Below are 17515 nucleotides of genomic sequence, written 5' to 3' on the forward strand. Positions count from 1 at the left end.
CTACCATCAACTGTTCGCTTACCAACATTCGTCAAAATAGCCTCTTTTGTGTTCTTTTGCATAAATGATGAAAGAAATTCCATTTTTGGGTGAACTATCCCTTTAACTGATGTGACCTGTTTTAGATGTTTCCTAAATCAGTTTAACTTTTTCCCCACCATTGATGGAATTTTCCCTCATTTATGAAACAACTCGCTATAGACTGAATTTTGTGGGTTTCCGTGTTTGCATTCTTACACGGTAGGAGGTGCTATTACAGATCTTCTGAAAGAGTACTGCATCTCTGCATCAAAACACAGTGAAGAAGAAGCAAAAACAAGTGACCAGGAAGGCCACAACTTCCCCTTTATATCCCAGCATATAAATCAAAAACTGCCTAATTTTACCGAATGGAATGTCGAATCCTAGAAACTTTGGTGGTGTTGATGGAATCATTCCACTTCAACGTTTGGATCATTTTTGTTCAAAACTTAGTTTTTTTTTTATTAAACTTGCACATATTTAAGTGTTAATAAAACAAGAATGCATGAAGCTAGAATTAAAGCTAGATTAAAGAGTTAGTAAAAAGTCAGTTTTGCCATCAGCAGGGTGAGTGCTCAAGCATAACAGGGTCAGAACCTAGTATCTAATTTCTAAATGACTCACAGGAATAAACTAAACATCACTGGTGTGATGGGAGAACTGTTGACTAAGAATGCAATAATCCATGGAAATATTCTGAGGCTGATGTAATGACATCCCATGGCAGGACAGAGACTGCACCCAGCTCTTAAGCTTTAGCTAACGAGGAGCGTTACACCCTTGGACCGGACGAAGGCCGCTTGCCTCATCGCAGGGATGAACTATTCCAACATGAGCTTGAACGAAGGCAGGCGCAGGAGTCTAGGTCACAGAAAACACCTGAGGACCGGGAAACTGCTCAGCTGTGACTGGACAGAGAGGAAACTCACCAGAGGGGGGCAAGAGGTCAGGGGTCAAGATGTCACATGACTTACAGTATTTCAACACACAAGGACAAAAGGTCACAACAAAACCCTCAATTGTGCAAAACGTTCTTGCTTCAGCAAAGGTCTCAGAGAATGAGCTATCTAGGAAGAATGAATGAGAAATGAAAAACATTACGGGGCCTATTTTAACGATCTAATCGCAAAGTGTAAAGCACACAGCGCAGGTGTAGTGCAGACTTAGGGCGCGTCCAAATCCACTTTTGATATTTCAACGGGCGGAAAAATGGTTGGCGCGCCCGGGCACATTGTCGAAACGGGTTGTCCCTATTCTCTTAATGAGTAACGGGTGTTTTTTGGGCAATAAACCAATCAAAGTCTCATCTTCCATTCCCTTTAAGAGACAGTTGTGCTCGTGCCGTGACGGATTTGCTATTTACATCATGGAATTTGGCAAATGCAAAGACGCGTCTACGAGATGAAAAGGAGCTGCTCATGTGCAACCTAATTTTGATACATGCAATGACTATCCATTATGACATGTAGACATTTTTATAATTAACTAGCCTACAAAAAAATCTTATGCATTGCAATCCTTTAATGTTTAATATTTGCAATGTTTGTGTGCTGCTGTGCGTCCCTGTGTTTAATAAGCACAGCGTATACGCGCAGTGTGGACCCGCCTGTACTAACACTGTAATAACTCTTTAAATAACAAAGAAAAAACATTGTGCCAGATTTTAGACCAGGTTTTTGTTGGTCTATGGCGCAGTCTATTTTCAGCTCCTTAAAATAGCAATGCATCTAAACACGCCTCTTTTTTAGACATGGGCGCACAAATGGGCGCAAATTCATTTGCTAATTAAATGACGTAGCGCTGGACGGGAAAATGCGCACGGCGCCGGACTGAAACTAGCAAACACACTTGCGCTGCGCATTGCGTCGCATTGGACCAGGAGTATGATAGGGCCCAATGACTCAAAGCAACAACTGATCAACCAGAAGTAAAAGAACTGGTCAATGTTTTCTGGCTTTAATTTAAACAAGCACAAGTTAGGAAATAATACAGCTGTAAATATCATATTTTCTGTATATTTTTTTTATCTCTATCTTGTCTTGTTGTTGTGGGAATTTGTGGGTTGCATTTCAGATATTATTTTAAAAGGAATTTCTTCATATTTATTTATGAATGTATCCTTGATAAACATATTTGAAATACACCCACATGCATTGCTTGGACACTGATTTTCACAGTTTACGACTAATTAGAGATCTCAATTATGTAAAAAAAAAAAAAAAAAAAAAACCTTGATATTGTAAAAAAAAGTTTTGTCAGAAAACCTAAAAATGCACTCATGTTCAAATTAAAGGGTTTTATGCAATTACATTTTGTTTAATTGACTAAATCAACACCCACAAGGCATTTAAATGGTAAGATAAAATAGATTTATATCCTTGAATTGTTTCTCAGATTTTTTCAGTTTCTTAAGCAAAACGAAAATAGACACAATTAATTTTTTTTTTCAAGTTTACTGTTCTCTTTTTTTTGGGAGAAACATCTGAGAAGCAACTCTGCTAACAAAAATACTGTAAGGTATGAAAACGTTATTCTTAAATGTTCCGTTTCAAAATGTCCTGTTTTTAGATATTTTAAATCCAATTATGCATTCCACTTATTTTGCAAACATTGTTACTTTTTTTTTGAACATTCTTAAATAAGCAGTTACATTTAATAATGTTACACGGAATTCCAACTAAAACAATTCTGAAAAAGGTTGTATTAATATGAATTAATACGTATATGTATTAATAAAACTATGTGTTAATAAATGTTTTGTGTTAACATTTAAAAACATTATTAAAGACCAGATAACTTTGAACAAACAAATTATACTTGTATAAACCTTGCCAGAACGTTCTGAGGTCTGACCATTTAATCTCATTGTTGTCTAGGAGAAACAATTGATACATCATTTCAGATTTTTTTTGTTCTTATGCATATGAAATTTAAAATATGATATTTATCAGTGATGTATTTCTCCATTCGCAGTTGTTGTACTTTTTCATGCACAGCATGAAAACATCTCTTCATGAAACAAAACCCACAACAAGAGCATACAAAACACAAACTCTCCTCTGAAGTGAGGGATCTTTGGGCACATCTGGCCGCATTAACACATCTGTCATCGCGAATGCAAACATTAAGAGTCTGGGCGTGCACGTTTCCTTAAACCACACTGCAACACCACACACTCTTACAGAAATCAAGAGGTTATTATGAGGCTAGCGTGTGCCATTCGTGACAAATTTCTCTGGTAAATGATCTCGGAGTAACTCGTTAACAATCAAAAATAACAAATCAAAGGTTTTTCGTAAGCACACGCAAATGTATCACCTAAATTTGCCTGGTCAACAGCTCCTGGATGGTTTCCCACAGATGCTAACACTTCAAACTCATTTCAGAAGTGGATTTGCTTCTCTCACGCTTGCGCAATGAGCATCACATAAAATAGAAATCAAAAAGCCTTTTTTATGAGTCCAACTTTCATTTTTGGTAGCGGGAGAGCTTGTGAAGTCATGGCCATAGGTACCAAATTAGCCTGGATGTTAAGCCAAGGCCTAAACCCCCGTGATGCACCTCAGTCCCAATCCATCACACCAGATCCTGGAAGATCTTTCATCTCCGTCTTGTATTTTGGACCCACTGTTGTTCTCCCTTCGGGCTTCAGCGTTTTCACTACATCCCGTCTGACAAAGCATTTGGATGGCCTAGCTTTCAAACGGCCTCACATCTGCTAAAAGTAGCAAGAATATGATATATGAAAACAATCCTGCTCCCTGAGCCAGTCACAAGCATCTGGCAACAGTTTATTTACTAATTCATTTGAACAGCATATCAATATAAATATAAAAATCAATAAAATAAAAAAATATGTATTTATATTAATTATATTATATGGACAGATAATGTATCAAAGTGTTATGTTTAAATCACCAAAACACTTGTCAATATTATTATTAGTAATTATAAAGTATATAGCAATAAAAATTTAATCAGAAATTTCCTAGCAATTTCTGAGTTAATTATTATTTATTTTTTTTTTAATGTAGAAAGAAACATTTAGCAAAAAGGGAAGATTAAGACATCAATTATTCACTTTCATGTCATTCAGACATTCTTTCTTCAGTTGAATCATGTAATAGAAAAGATATTGGCTTGTAAATATAAAAACTAACTGGATTTTTCACAAAACTGGTAGAGAGAAAGACATGAGGGTGAGTAAATGATGGCAGAATCTTGTCTTTTTGGATGAACTAGTTCTTATTTGCAAACATTATTTTAATGACAGTGTTCTGCTGATGCAGAAATGATCTGCCATTCTCTCAGCATGCAAGTCCAATCTGGAATGGTTTTACTTGTTGGGTTTACTCCATGTGCTGAATCATAAGATGTCCAGTTGGTTGTGTGTCATGCTTGAACCTTGATTCCTGGAAACCCCAATAGAGCTCTGTCTAGACGAGTCCTTCACTTCGGCTGGAAAAATAGTGTTTTGTCCTCATAATTCACCTGATGCCAAATGAACAATGCATCGTGTCTGGAAGCATTCGAGTGTCCTTCACTCTAGCCCTCAAAACACATTTCATTTGCACTGAAGGAGTATGTGGTTATGTCTAAATTACCAATTTTTCTACAAATGCAAATGTGTATGAATCACGGCATCTTCAACTCTGCACTGGAATTTATGACTTCAAACCTTCAGCCTCATTATTATTCTGATGCAACAGATGAATGCATAAAAGAACGGTTTCTAAATAAATTAATAAAACACCCAGGTGACCTCTTTATTTACTCTTCTGCTTCTTCATTTACTATACACTAAAACGGAAATAACAATAAAATCAAACAAAACAAAAAATACATAAATAAATAGTTTATTTCAGTTATTTGTATCATAACTAATAGATTTAATTTTTATTATTTAGTTTCTATAGCCTGGGCCAATAGGGCTTAATTTCTCAGTATGCAAAAGTGTTTCATTATATTAAATCATAACTATTTATGTTTTATTATATAATATATCACTACAATATATACAAATATAATAGTACAAATAATTGTATGACTGTGAAAATAATATAAGATATAATTATATGCATAAACAAAATATAAAACTAATTATATAACATTATATTTTGATAGTTGATATATTTTATATTTACATAAAACATGCAATTTATAGATAGATTGATAGGTATATTATTATATAAATAATTATATATACAACAATACTAGTAACTGAATAACTGTATGACTGAAAATAATAAAAATAAATAATAAATAAAATAATAAAAAGAATCACAAAAAAATTATATATATATATACACACACACGTATGAATGAATGTATTTCTCTTTCTATAATTTATGTAGTTAAATATTTCATTACTATATTTAATATAACCTATTTAAATAACAATATTTATATTATTTTATTATTATATTATATACTACTTAATAAATGTATAATTATATGTATAAAATAATGATAATACCTCCCAGTGTTTCCTTTAAACACACACACAATCACACACACACACACACACACACAGACACACAGATTATTTGAGCTTTACTCCAATGCAAAATCATCCTTCAGTACCACCTCTACATGTGTTTTCAGATCAGTTTAAGTTCCTCCGGTCTCAGTGATTCCTCACAAACACTCCTGCTGTCTTTCCCAGATACACACATGCAGTACTTCCTGCAGCTCGAGTGTCAGTTCGTTCAGCTTTCATCGGCGTCCCCGTAGGGAATTCTCACACCCATCCATCTGAAGCCAAACCCCAGACTCGTGCTCAGCATCGCACGACTCAACATCTGCTCTCTGCATGAGCGTGAGGGAAAGACTCCCACAAGCCTCTGCTCCTCTTTTATTGTGCTTTAAAGAGCCGAGCTGCTCAAGAGCAATCCGCCGCCTCAAACCGAACACCCCGAAATCAACAAACAACAGGAAAAGCACTAAAGCAGGGTTCGGTTTCCTCAGCAGATCTTCAGGACTGAACGCCGGTCAAATGGGACGGAAGCAAGAGGTTTTGTTTGCTTGGTGTTTTTTGTCATCTGCAACCCCTCCAGACCGGCCAAAACAGACCGCTTATTCAGCACAGGCTGTCAGACCGACGGGCCGCTGCACTGAGGTCAAAGGTCAAAGGTCAAGAGACTCTGCAGAGCGACAGGATTCTCTGTCTGAGGTCAGGCTGCGTATCAGAGAGCAGACAGGATGTGAGACAGAGAGGATGTCACACTCAAACACCTCTTTACAAATAAATATAAAGACACAAGCAAATAAAAGCAGACAGATTTAGATGAATATGTGTTTAGTGAAACAGACAGAGCTTTACACACACTTTCAGCCAGAGAGACTTAAAAAGAGGAACAAAAGCAATTCATCAAAGGGCTGACAATATTCGTAACATACAATGCAATGTGATTTAGACAAGATGAAAAACAAGATGCAAAAGTTTTTGCTAAAAATTTTAAAAGCAATAATTCACCACTAAGTTATTCATTTTCCCTCATGATATTTCAAAAAGTTATAAAATAAATAAATAAAGTGATATCTTGTTTATTTTAGCATAACTAATATGTTTTTATTTTGTTTATTTTTTTTTAACTTGGAGCAATGGGACTTTATTTATCAGTTTAGTAATCTTTAAATATTATTTAATAAATAAAAAATACATAATTATATATACAAACATAATATTGATTATACAAAATAACTAATTATATGACATAAAATTACATAGATATTATAATTTTATACACACACACATATACAGTATATATATATATATATATACACACAGAAGAGCTCATTAGCATTTAAAGAAACATGTACTAAAACTGGTTGCAGTGAACAGAACAGAGCTGTTTTTGATAAAAGATTTGGGTCGAAGAGTGTTGTTTTACACAACCATTGAGAAATTTGAGAAAAATATGTTGTAGACTTTTCATTAAGACCCTAATCATATCAACTTGTGGAAAATGGGCATCCGATGACCGCTTTAACAAAAGCTATGAAAGTATATCAGAGAAACTAATATATAAATCAGTGTCAGGAAGAGATTGAGATTTAAGTTACTATACACTGAAAGTCTTGTCTTTTGCTGTAACTCCTTTTTCGTCATTAGATGAGGAACGTCAGTATACTTTGGTCATGTAGAAGATCAAACCCTGCTTAACATAAGTCATGAAGACTTTTTTTCTTATTATTAAACTAATGCAAAATCCAATTTCATGTGCAAGAAGAGCTATTTATGGCCAGTGTTTTTCTGAATCCCCTCACTCACACCAAACATGAGCAGATCACTAAGCTTTGAGCAGAGCTAATATTTCTCTCTATCACACTGATGACTCATTATACAGAACAATGCAAATGGCTCCATTTCAACTCCCAGAATCCATCTTTTGATTTGTCTGGTTCATACGTCCACCTTATAAGGACAAAGAACACGAGCTGGTCAGAAAAAAGCATGAAGTCACTGTACAGAACATAAAATATGGAGAAATGTTGATGAAAACTGTAAAACAGCCAGCTTACATGAGTAATGCCTTAATGTCATTCTGTGCAAGTAATTTAATGCTTTAAAATGAAATCTAGTATCAAAAGAACAATTCTGCACATCTGTAATTCTGGCAGCACATTTAGTACTAAATAAAAGGAGAAAATGCAACTAAAAGACACACACACACCACATCAATTAACTCAGTTTTGAACAACTACAGCTGTTCCTTTAAGTCTAGGCCTAGAATAAAATATGCACAACATATACACATGCATATTTTTGTCAATAGCCTAAAAATTGTGTGTGTGATTATATATTATGTGCATGATTATTATTACATGAATTCATGTTTTATAATATTTAAATTATATTTATGCATTAATAATAATTTACTTTTTTCTCATTTTTGAACTTCCAAAAGTGTTACTTCATTACAGGCAAGTGATTATGGTAATACAGTCTTTTGTGCATGTACCATTGTTAGCAAATGATGCAGCTCCCTGACTCCAGCTCTTCATTAGTGCAGAAAAACAAGACCTGAAGAAGTGCTGACTCTCATAACTGCTGGCTTACAGCGGTCATTATCGCAGGGAACCGGCTCCTCCACATTACAAATTAATTAGAGGGGAAACCCAGAAAACATCACATAAACCCTCCAGATGCAGATCGAGGAGGAGGAGGAGGAGTGTTTGTCTCGGTCTGCTTTCTCTTAAGCATCATTTTCTTGTCTTTTGTATGGATGTCACACTCTCAAACACACTCTCTGCCTCATCTCTCCTTCTCATTAATGACTCGAACCTCATTGTGTTGCTGCTCTCTCGTATTTCCAGCTCTGTGCTCTTTTATTCAGAGATTTCTCATCATTATTCTTCGAGTGCCTAATGCTTTCATCTGTGCACGAGATGGTCAGAAAATCAGATTGCAGTTTCAATTGCGACATGATCAAGATTCAAGCTCAGATATCAAGGTTCGAAACATCATGAGCAATGACTTTTGATTAAAGTAACCAAACTTGCACGTTTTTAGTTGACTCTAAACTGAATTCAGTTCTCTTTGAGTTGACACTGCATTAAATTAAAAGTTGACTCAGGTCTCTTTTGTGATAGGCTCTCAGTTGACTGTTATTTGACACAGATATTTTTTGGATCATGAATCAGTGCCTCTTCTCCTCTCTGTGCATCACATTACAGTTCCAGTTTTGCCGAAACTCTTTTCCAGATGAATCTGTGTGTCTCTGTGGATGCGCTGCTATAAGCAGTTTTCAGTCTGTGCAGATGAACGTGTTTGTGAGATTATAATAGAAATGCCTTTGCTGGATTAAAGTAACAGAGAGTATTTACTCACTATTTACTTTTTTTCTTTTTACGGAACTTTTACACAATTTGAGAAGTGGTTTGCTTAAACTGTAGGATTAAGTTGCATGCGAATCTTATCTCCGCTTCTAATGTTTCTCTGAATCAGCCTCTGTGTTTCATCACCCGCTCGGGTTTATCGCTTGATGATAATGCGAGAAGGTGCTGTGTTGCTCTTGTTCAGCTGTCTGACACATGGAGAGGTCGTGTCTCTGATAATAACATATCTCCAGCGCTCATGAGAGGCTTCGCAGTGAGATTGAGTCTCCTTTTCCACTCCTGTGTCTTTATCTCACACGCCCATCACGTTAGCATGGGAAAGCTCCAAAAATCACTTTTTTAAATTAAATACCACAGGTCCAATTAAGATTGTGACTTGAGTGTGCAGAATAATAATTGCACTTAACCTGTACACTAACATACTTAACATACCAATATGCCCTAGTAAGTGCAACACCATAACACACCTTACAATTAAATTCTCCCTACAATCTCAGAAACTACACGAGCGATGCCACCCCACTGTTCGCAAAATTACACTTTTGTATTTGACTAGGCAGATGAATAATGTACTTCGTTCTGTTCTTTGAAGAAGAAAAGATCCAATTTTAAGTCCATTTCCAGGTCAGGTTATTCACTGAAATTAAATGTACTCATACAACTTAATTAGGGGCTTTGAATAAAATCGAGAAGATTTAATGTTTAATTCATGTTCTTATCAAGACGAACTGAGTTTGAGGAGCTCATAGAGAGATTTCTTACACTATAATATAAATTTTTATGTCTTGTTACTGTCTTCCATTAAAAGACATAGTTCACCCAAAAAAAAAAAAAAAAATGTTATAATTTACTTATAATTGAGTTGTTCCAAAGCTGTGAGAGTTTCTTTCTTCTGTTGAACATAAGAGAAGAGCTGAAGAGTTAAAAAAAAGGAAGAATCAAATGGAAGAATGTTGGTACGCAAACAATTGCGGCAGCCATTGACTTCAACAGTATTATTTCTATGGAAGTCAATGGCTACCAGCAGCTTTTTAAAATATCTTTTTATGTGTTCAGCAGAAGAATCTCATACAGATTTGGAACAACTTAAGGGTGAATAAATAACAGAATATTCATTTTTGGGTGAACTATGCCTATAATAAACACAAGCATGACCCTTAAATATCAAATACTATTGAGACTGTTTCTAACTTAATACAGGACTTTCCTACAGAAAACATGCATAACCTGTTTTAGTGAACATCTACTGCTTTGTCTAGGCCATGGTCTTACAGTGACTAAACTGCGATCAAGCATTCCTAGACTAAAGAGTAGGAAATAAGAACATAAACCGGCGGTCATCATATGTGCCTGACTGCTGCTTAAGAACGAAGTGAAATCTTTGACCCTGTAAATCAGTGTGCTGAGCACCACCCACAACGTTTTGAACTTCTTGTGCTGAAATACGAGAGTATGAAAAACAAATCTGAGCTTTCAATTTTGATAATTTCATTTGACGAATGTTTTTTCTGCTCCGCTTTGTTTCATCCAGTTTCAACAACTGGAATTCATCAGCTTCGGTGGAGCAGGAGACTCACACTCGCTCTCTTCCTTATACAGTATAACAAATGCTGGATTTAATATCCACACAACACTGTCTGACCACCGCAACTTCAGCCAAGAGTCACAATAACACTGATGTTTTGTGGAAAACAGGCTTTATGGCAATGCTGGTTTTCTGTCTATAAATCAATTATTTGTGTATAATACTGTTCAAAACGTTTTTAAAGAAATGAATATGCTCATGAATATGACAATAAAGACATTTATAAATGTTACAAAAGATTTCTATTTCAAATAAATGTTGTTCTCTTGAACTTTCTATTCATGAAATAATTCTGAAAAATAAAATCCATCACAATTTCCACAAAAATATGGAGCTACAACATTGGTAAAAAAATAAAATAATAATAATAATAATAATAATAATATAATAATAATAATATATATATATATATATATATATATATATATATATATATATATGTTTCTTGAGTAGAAAATCAGCTTTGATCAAAATAATAAATTACATTTCACAATGTATTCACATAGAAAACAGTTATTTTTAATCGTAACAATATTATTTCATAACATTACAGTTTTTTTCTTCTTCTGGCACTTCTGATCCAATGAATGCAGTCTTTTTCCATTTTTCCATGATGACCGTTACTGAAATCATCTTTAACATGACAGATATTGATGCAATGCCTGAACAAGTATATCTGATTACATCAAATGACTAAAAAGTGGACTCAGATTTTGTACAATGTATACTTTGAAGTCACGGTGGCCAAGATCAGAACTGAAAACACAATTATTGTGTCCTGTCTCATATACGAAAACACGATCTGGGTCGTATTTAACACCACTGTGCATGTAGTCTCTAACTTCAAGGTCACTTCTTACACCTTATAATTTCGCCCCCTGCAACGTTAAATATCTTTTTTTCTCTTTTTGCCTCTTCACGCTTTGGTTCACATTTACACATGCTCATACCAGAGAAGGGTTTTCAATCACTCTCACCATGAAGATTAGTGTCAACCTAAATAAATTCAGAGGTGAGTTCTCAGACCTCAGTTACGTTATTAGCACTCACCTACCCTTCAAAGCTACACTCCCACCGTCTCGCTCTCTGGATGATATGCTGCATGTCAAATGAAGAGCATGGGGATCGGTAGATTTGGTAATTAGACTCTTGTGGTGTTTTGTCGCCTCCGGCATGAAGCTGTCAAGGCGAATGTTCATTTGCATTCACAAACAGAGCTGGCAAGGGTTCGTTTGACAAGAGCTTCATTACATCGACCTGATTGACCGCTTCACACTGGTCTTACACTTAAAGCAAAAATACATGGATTCTTACAAGGCAGACGGAGATACTGTAGTATGCCTTATGTAGGAATCAAACACCAAACTAAAATACGGACTAAACTAATAGCTTCTCTGGAATGTTATTCTGAGCAACACAATGATGCAAGAACTGACAAGCCTGTTAAATATACACTAACAAGTGTTTCAACAAACGGTGGCCCCATAGTATGTCATTTTTAAATGGCAAAAGTTTACTTTCATTTATGCTCATGCATATATTGTTGCAACCACCATGCATGTTCTAGGTCAATGCTCAAAACTTTGATAAAACCCCAAAACTACCACAAAAAAAAAAAAAAGAAAGAGAGAAAAGGGAGTACAATAAAACTGCAATTTAGTGTTAGCCCGAACTGTAATAAAAAATAATAATAATAAAATGGCAGAAAGATTCAGATTCTGTTTTTAAAGTGATCACATATTAATTGTATAGTGTTGCAACTATGATAAAATTGTGATGCCATTTTCTGTCATACAACAGGAACTGCCAACACGATACCATGCACTTATATCCATGAATGAATTCAGATAAGAATGAAAGAAAGTATGGGTACAAAATATAATCTTTGGTATTCTTTAAGCGACCATGTATATACTGTGGTATCTGAACAGGATTGCTAAGAAGCCTGTGAAAATTAATAACTAATAAAGCAAATCTTTTAAATAAGTGAATCACTAAATAAATTAATTCTAACAGTACAGTACTACAGTGGGTTGGAAAAACATAATGTAATAGAAAAAAGTAAACAAATATAGCCTATTTATATATATAAAATATTTATAACATAATTGTTTTAATTATATAATGGGGTCCTTCATAAGAGGATGATCATATTTGGGGGTCTGTGTTATTTAAAAGATGGAAACCCCTGCCATAGTTTAGTCAAAGTACCATCATTGTACTATGGTACACATTTGGTAAAGTGACAGATTAATGAAGGACTTACTCATTTTTTTGCAAAGCAAGAAGCAGTTGCTCTCCATCCACTTCAATCAGCACCTTCAGTGATCCAGGATGACCCTACAATCAGACAAAGACGAAAGAGAAATGCATTTTATATATATCAAAACATCTGAAACAAGAAAGTCACAATCTTAAATCACTTCCTCCACATTAATGGATGGTGAAAAGTGTTTAAAATTACTTTAAAATATGCATTTAAATCTATATTATGAAAGTAAAACTGGCCATTTCATGCTGGCTTAACTTCTGTTAGTGGTTATATTCATGGAAGATGAAGTTCTAAACGTTGCATTAAAGACAATGCAAGTCCTCAGACCAATGGAGAGTGAGAGAAAGCATATTTCCAGTTTTGAGTGGGCTTTTGTACGGGATAAAATGAATCCGCCATTGTGTCGTAAGTCTCTAGCTGTCAGGATTAGTTTTATGTTTCAATTCTCTTTGACATTAATTCTTTTCACGCTCTGTAAGTCTGAAAGTTCGGCAGATTTACTCCGAGGCTCTAAGGGAAATGGATTTAAACCATCCAGGCGTTGACAAAATACAGCAGAAATAAGCATGAATCATCTGTCTAACATGAAGAGGGGCATGCGTCATTGCATATGCATGCTAAAGACTGTGACACATACACATTGGGGAGGATCGTGAGAGAAAGTTTGCTAAGTGTATAGCACACATTTGATCTAGAATATGGGTTGACCTTCATCTTAGTGATGGAAAACGAAGGAAAAATCTCAAATCTCTGTAATGTACATCAACTTGTGGTCTATTGTTTTTATTGAATGCATGGATGTAGCATTCTGTATTTGTTGGAAAAACTATTAAACCACATGGGATACTTTGAGAGTTTGTGGGTTTATAGGAGTGCACTTATAAATCTCTGATGAAAAGACATTTGGGGGTTGACACTCTTCTGGATGCAACTTGGTTACAAAACCCCCGCTAACAACTTTGACCTCCATAAATCCATAGAAAAGCAAACAAATGGAGCAAACTTAACACCTCTGTAAGGGTTCCTCAGAGACTTTCCAATGTTAAATCACTGCTGCAAAACCTCAAAGTAAGAAGTACGAAAGAACTTGGTGAGGCTGACAAGGGTCTTCAAACGTGACTGGCATTGACTTTCATTGGCTTTCAGGTATTCATTTACCCCCTACTGGTGAAAGAGTCAATAAACAAATCTTTTTGGTCACCGTCTCCATCACTTATTCATAAATTTACTGAAAAGGAACCAGATAGACTTGCATTGCTGAATAATCACTAGTCTCCAACAATAACATTAACTCCCATCTCAATTTTATCAAAGACCACCTGGAGGATCCAAACAGCCATTGGTGCACTGGAGCAAAATGAGCCGAAACACAAGTTTAAAGTGTCAGTATCAATAATAAATGTCCCACGAAAACAAAACACAGCATTCCAGCTGAAGAGCCTCATCCCGGGCTTGACATGTGGTGTTGGGAGTATTCAGGGATGTTCTTGTGCTGCTCCAGGAAACTTTACAGGAGAATGTCATTGTGTCAGGCAGTGCGTCTGTGCCAACTGGGTCATGAAGAAGAAGAATGATCTGAAAAACACATGTAACGAGCCGTGGCACGGCAGGTAAAGCATGTGCTCAGTTTTTGATGATGTGAGTCCAGACTGCATTATGCGCCAATACATCTCCCCCACTATATTCCCAGAGTTACTCCCTCCCTTGACTGTCCTATATATTAAAAGCAAAAAACCATAAATAAAATCTACAAAGGTTGTAAAATAAGAACTTATGCAATCTGGAATGACCATGGTAAATGGAATAATTCACCTAGTAATGACAGTTCTGTCATCATTATTCATCCGCATGTTTTTTTTAAAACCCAATGCAGATACTTTTGCTAGTTATTTTAACCCTAAAGTCTACTATCTCATAGATGATACGCAAATCGGCCTCAAAATTATTAACAAGATAAAAACTTTGCTAAAAAGCTTATCCCATTACTTGATTATCCATAATTAATTATTAATTTTATTGTTGAAATGTGAGTCTCAAATATGATCGTCAGGCTTTTGAGGGACGCTTTTTGTTCATCTCTTGATTTTTTGCCACCCCACCCACCCCCAAAAAAAATACTTTCGATGGCTTTTTTGAGATATTTCTACTGAGTACCCCAACTTTAAATGTTACAAGGTCTGAAAATAATTCATGGATCAGAGAAAAAGCTAGAAGCTGATGTGCATGACTTTATCAACATGTAGATTTGGTTAAAGTAAATGTTCAAATGCTTTTTTCTATCAGTGATATTTCACAGGCATCATATTAGACAAGCTACATCTCACAAGACCTTGTCACAATCCACCATTTAACAAACTCACACTAGTTCAGTGGTCTTTTCCCCTACATTTTAATGCTGAATCTCCACATAGATCCCTGGGTGGCCTGCTTTTCTCTTTAAAATTGTTGCTCACGGCGGTACACATGTAAAATGTCTCTGTAAAACCTTTTTACAAACTTCAGTAAGTAAACAACAGACTCGGAGTAAATAAATTTAACAAATGGGCTTCAAAAAAGCTCTGCACGTATTCATTCCATAAATTGGCTGAGAAATGTTTTTCATTAAGGACAAAAGCAACACATCCCCTCCGGGAACAATATTCCCTCACAGGCAGGTCTGCTCACCGCTTCCCAAAACATATCAGTTCATACTCACTCCTTGTTCAACCAGTATCTAATCAGAGTCTTTAACAAGAATCAACTTTTGGATGAGGATTGTATGATCTTTGAACTAAAAAGTAACTTGAAGTAAACTTAGCATGAAATAAGTGTATTTCAAGTGTATTAAGTATTTATTTTTCACTAGGGATATGCAACTCTTTTACTTCCATAGGCCGTGTACACACTGTAAAGTTTCAGAAGTGACAACTGTATGGGAATGAGTTACAGTTTTGTTTGTTTGGAAGTCAGCTTTGCAGAGCCAGGGTTGCCAGGTCTGCATAAAAAAGTAGCCTAATGACATATCCCAAATATTAAAACTCAAAATATGCAATTCTGTTACCTAAACTACATATTTTACAGTCACATTCATGCAAACTGAAAATCGCTATATGGTAATGATCATAAACAGTTCAAGTCAAGTTCAAGTTTATTTGTATAGCACTTTTCACAATGCAAATCGTTGTTAAGCTGCTTTACAGAAAAATACTGTTCTACATTATCAGTGTTGACTATCTCAAGTTGATTTCCATATGGCAGAAACTTACAGTAAAAATCATACAGTTAGTATGTGTTAAACACAGCTCAAATGTTCCTCAACACCTTCACAAAACTAAACATCTAGAGCAGATTTATCATTGGTAGAATATAAAATATTTCAATACAAGCATTTCAGCATACAATTTATGGATATGTCAAACCATAACCGAAGGCAACCATTTAAAGGTAGCCCAACAAAACCAGTCATTAGACTAGTTATTATTAAATAAACTGAATTCATAATCTTTCCAATGATGTATGGTTTGTTAGGATAGGACAATATTTGGCAGAGATACAACTATATGAATATCTGGAATCTGATGGTGCAAAAAAAAAATATTGAGAAAGTCACCTTTAAAGATCTCCAAGTACATACTTAACATTGCATATTACTAGTCAAAAAGTAAGATTTGATATATTTATGGTAGGTACAAAATATCTGCATGGAGCATGATTTTTACTTAATATCCTAATGTTTTTCAGCATAACAGAAAAATCAATCATTTTGACCCATAAATTGTGTTGTTGGCTATTGCTACAAATATACTTGTGCTTCCTATGACAAGATGCAGGTTGCCATATTTTGTTATGTGTCTTTAGGATTTGAGTTTAATAATGGCTTGTTCTTATTTGTTTATTTTTTCCTAGCAAGATCTGGCAACACCAATGAGTCAAAACATACCCCTCGATTTCTTGCACCACAAGACATGTTTTAATTGTTAAGTTTGGTTCCATACACATTGTATAGCTGTAGAATGCAGTTTTTACTCCTGTAAATGACTGAACTGTGTAGGATCAGAGCAGGATTAAAGGCTGAAGTTACAAATGCAGCACTGTGTACATGGACATAATGTGTTCCTGAGTGAGAAAAAAATGGGAAGTTGATTTTAAAAGTGACTTACCATTGACTTTATGAGACTAACCGGTCTCTGCTGTCCTCCAATGAGCAGGTGTGGTTCGAATATGTCATAACGCTCCAGGGTGTCATGTTGATTTGGATAGGCAGCTGAAAAAAGAGAAAACAAGTATGGGAAATCTCCAAAATTAAGTGAACCACCAAACTTCGCCTAATCACTGTCTAACTCGGCTGAGCATTACTTATTTAAAATCACTGGCATATAGTCTTTGTTTAATCTATGCTAACTATAAATCTCTTTGGCTTTAGCGTTTGTAGCCTCCTGTGATGACGCAATGAACACAACATTGCTAATCAATGCTTTTAAACATCAGGTTTGTCCTGACAACAGTCTCCCTGGATACTATATCTATTTCAGGCCTGATTCGATTTAGATCAGACCTCTATAATAACCTAACGAAGCTCTTCCCTGTGCCCTCATCTATCTCTACATGCTATAAAAGTAAGATCATATGTGCATATCACACATTTATATCAGCATATCTCAAAAAGGCAGCCTCAGCAAAATTCAAAGAAACCACAAAACAACTTTAAATTAAAATAGGCATAGTTAGAAGTGTTATATCAAAATTAAAATAAACTGCAAAATAACCCTCATTGAGTGACCCTCATTGTTTGATATATATATAGCCCTCATGTTGCC

General features: G+C 35.3%; 1 protein-coding gene across 1 annotated transcript in view; it reads right to left on the reverse strand.

Annotated features, from left to right (window-relative positions):
• Nucleotides 1-17293, reverse strand: part of LOC113112144 (disintegrin and metalloproteinase domain-containing protein 12-like) — a 67222-nt gene extending 49929 nt beyond the window's left edge. Inside the window, exons 1-3 of the mRNA XM_026277597.1 lie at nucleotides 17254-17293; nucleotides 16859-16992; nucleotides 12714-12787 (exon numbers count right to left, since the gene is read on the reverse strand). Of these exons, the coding sequence (XP_026133382.1) occupies nucleotides 12714-12787; nucleotides 16859-16992; nucleotides 17254-17293 (248 nt within the window). The remainder of the gene's footprint in view (nucleotides 1-12713; nucleotides 12788-16858; nucleotides 16993-17253) is intronic.
• Between the last annotated feature and the right edge of the window lie 222 nt (nucleotides 17294-17515).

This window comes from Carassius auratus, chromosome 12 (genome assembly GCF_003368295.1).
Source record: "Carassius auratus strain Wakin chromosome 12, ASM336829v1, whole genome shotgun sequence".
In the NCBI taxonomy this organism is placed as follows: Eukaryota; Metazoa; Chordata; class Actinopteri; order Cypriniformes; family Cyprinidae; genus Carassius; species Carassius auratus.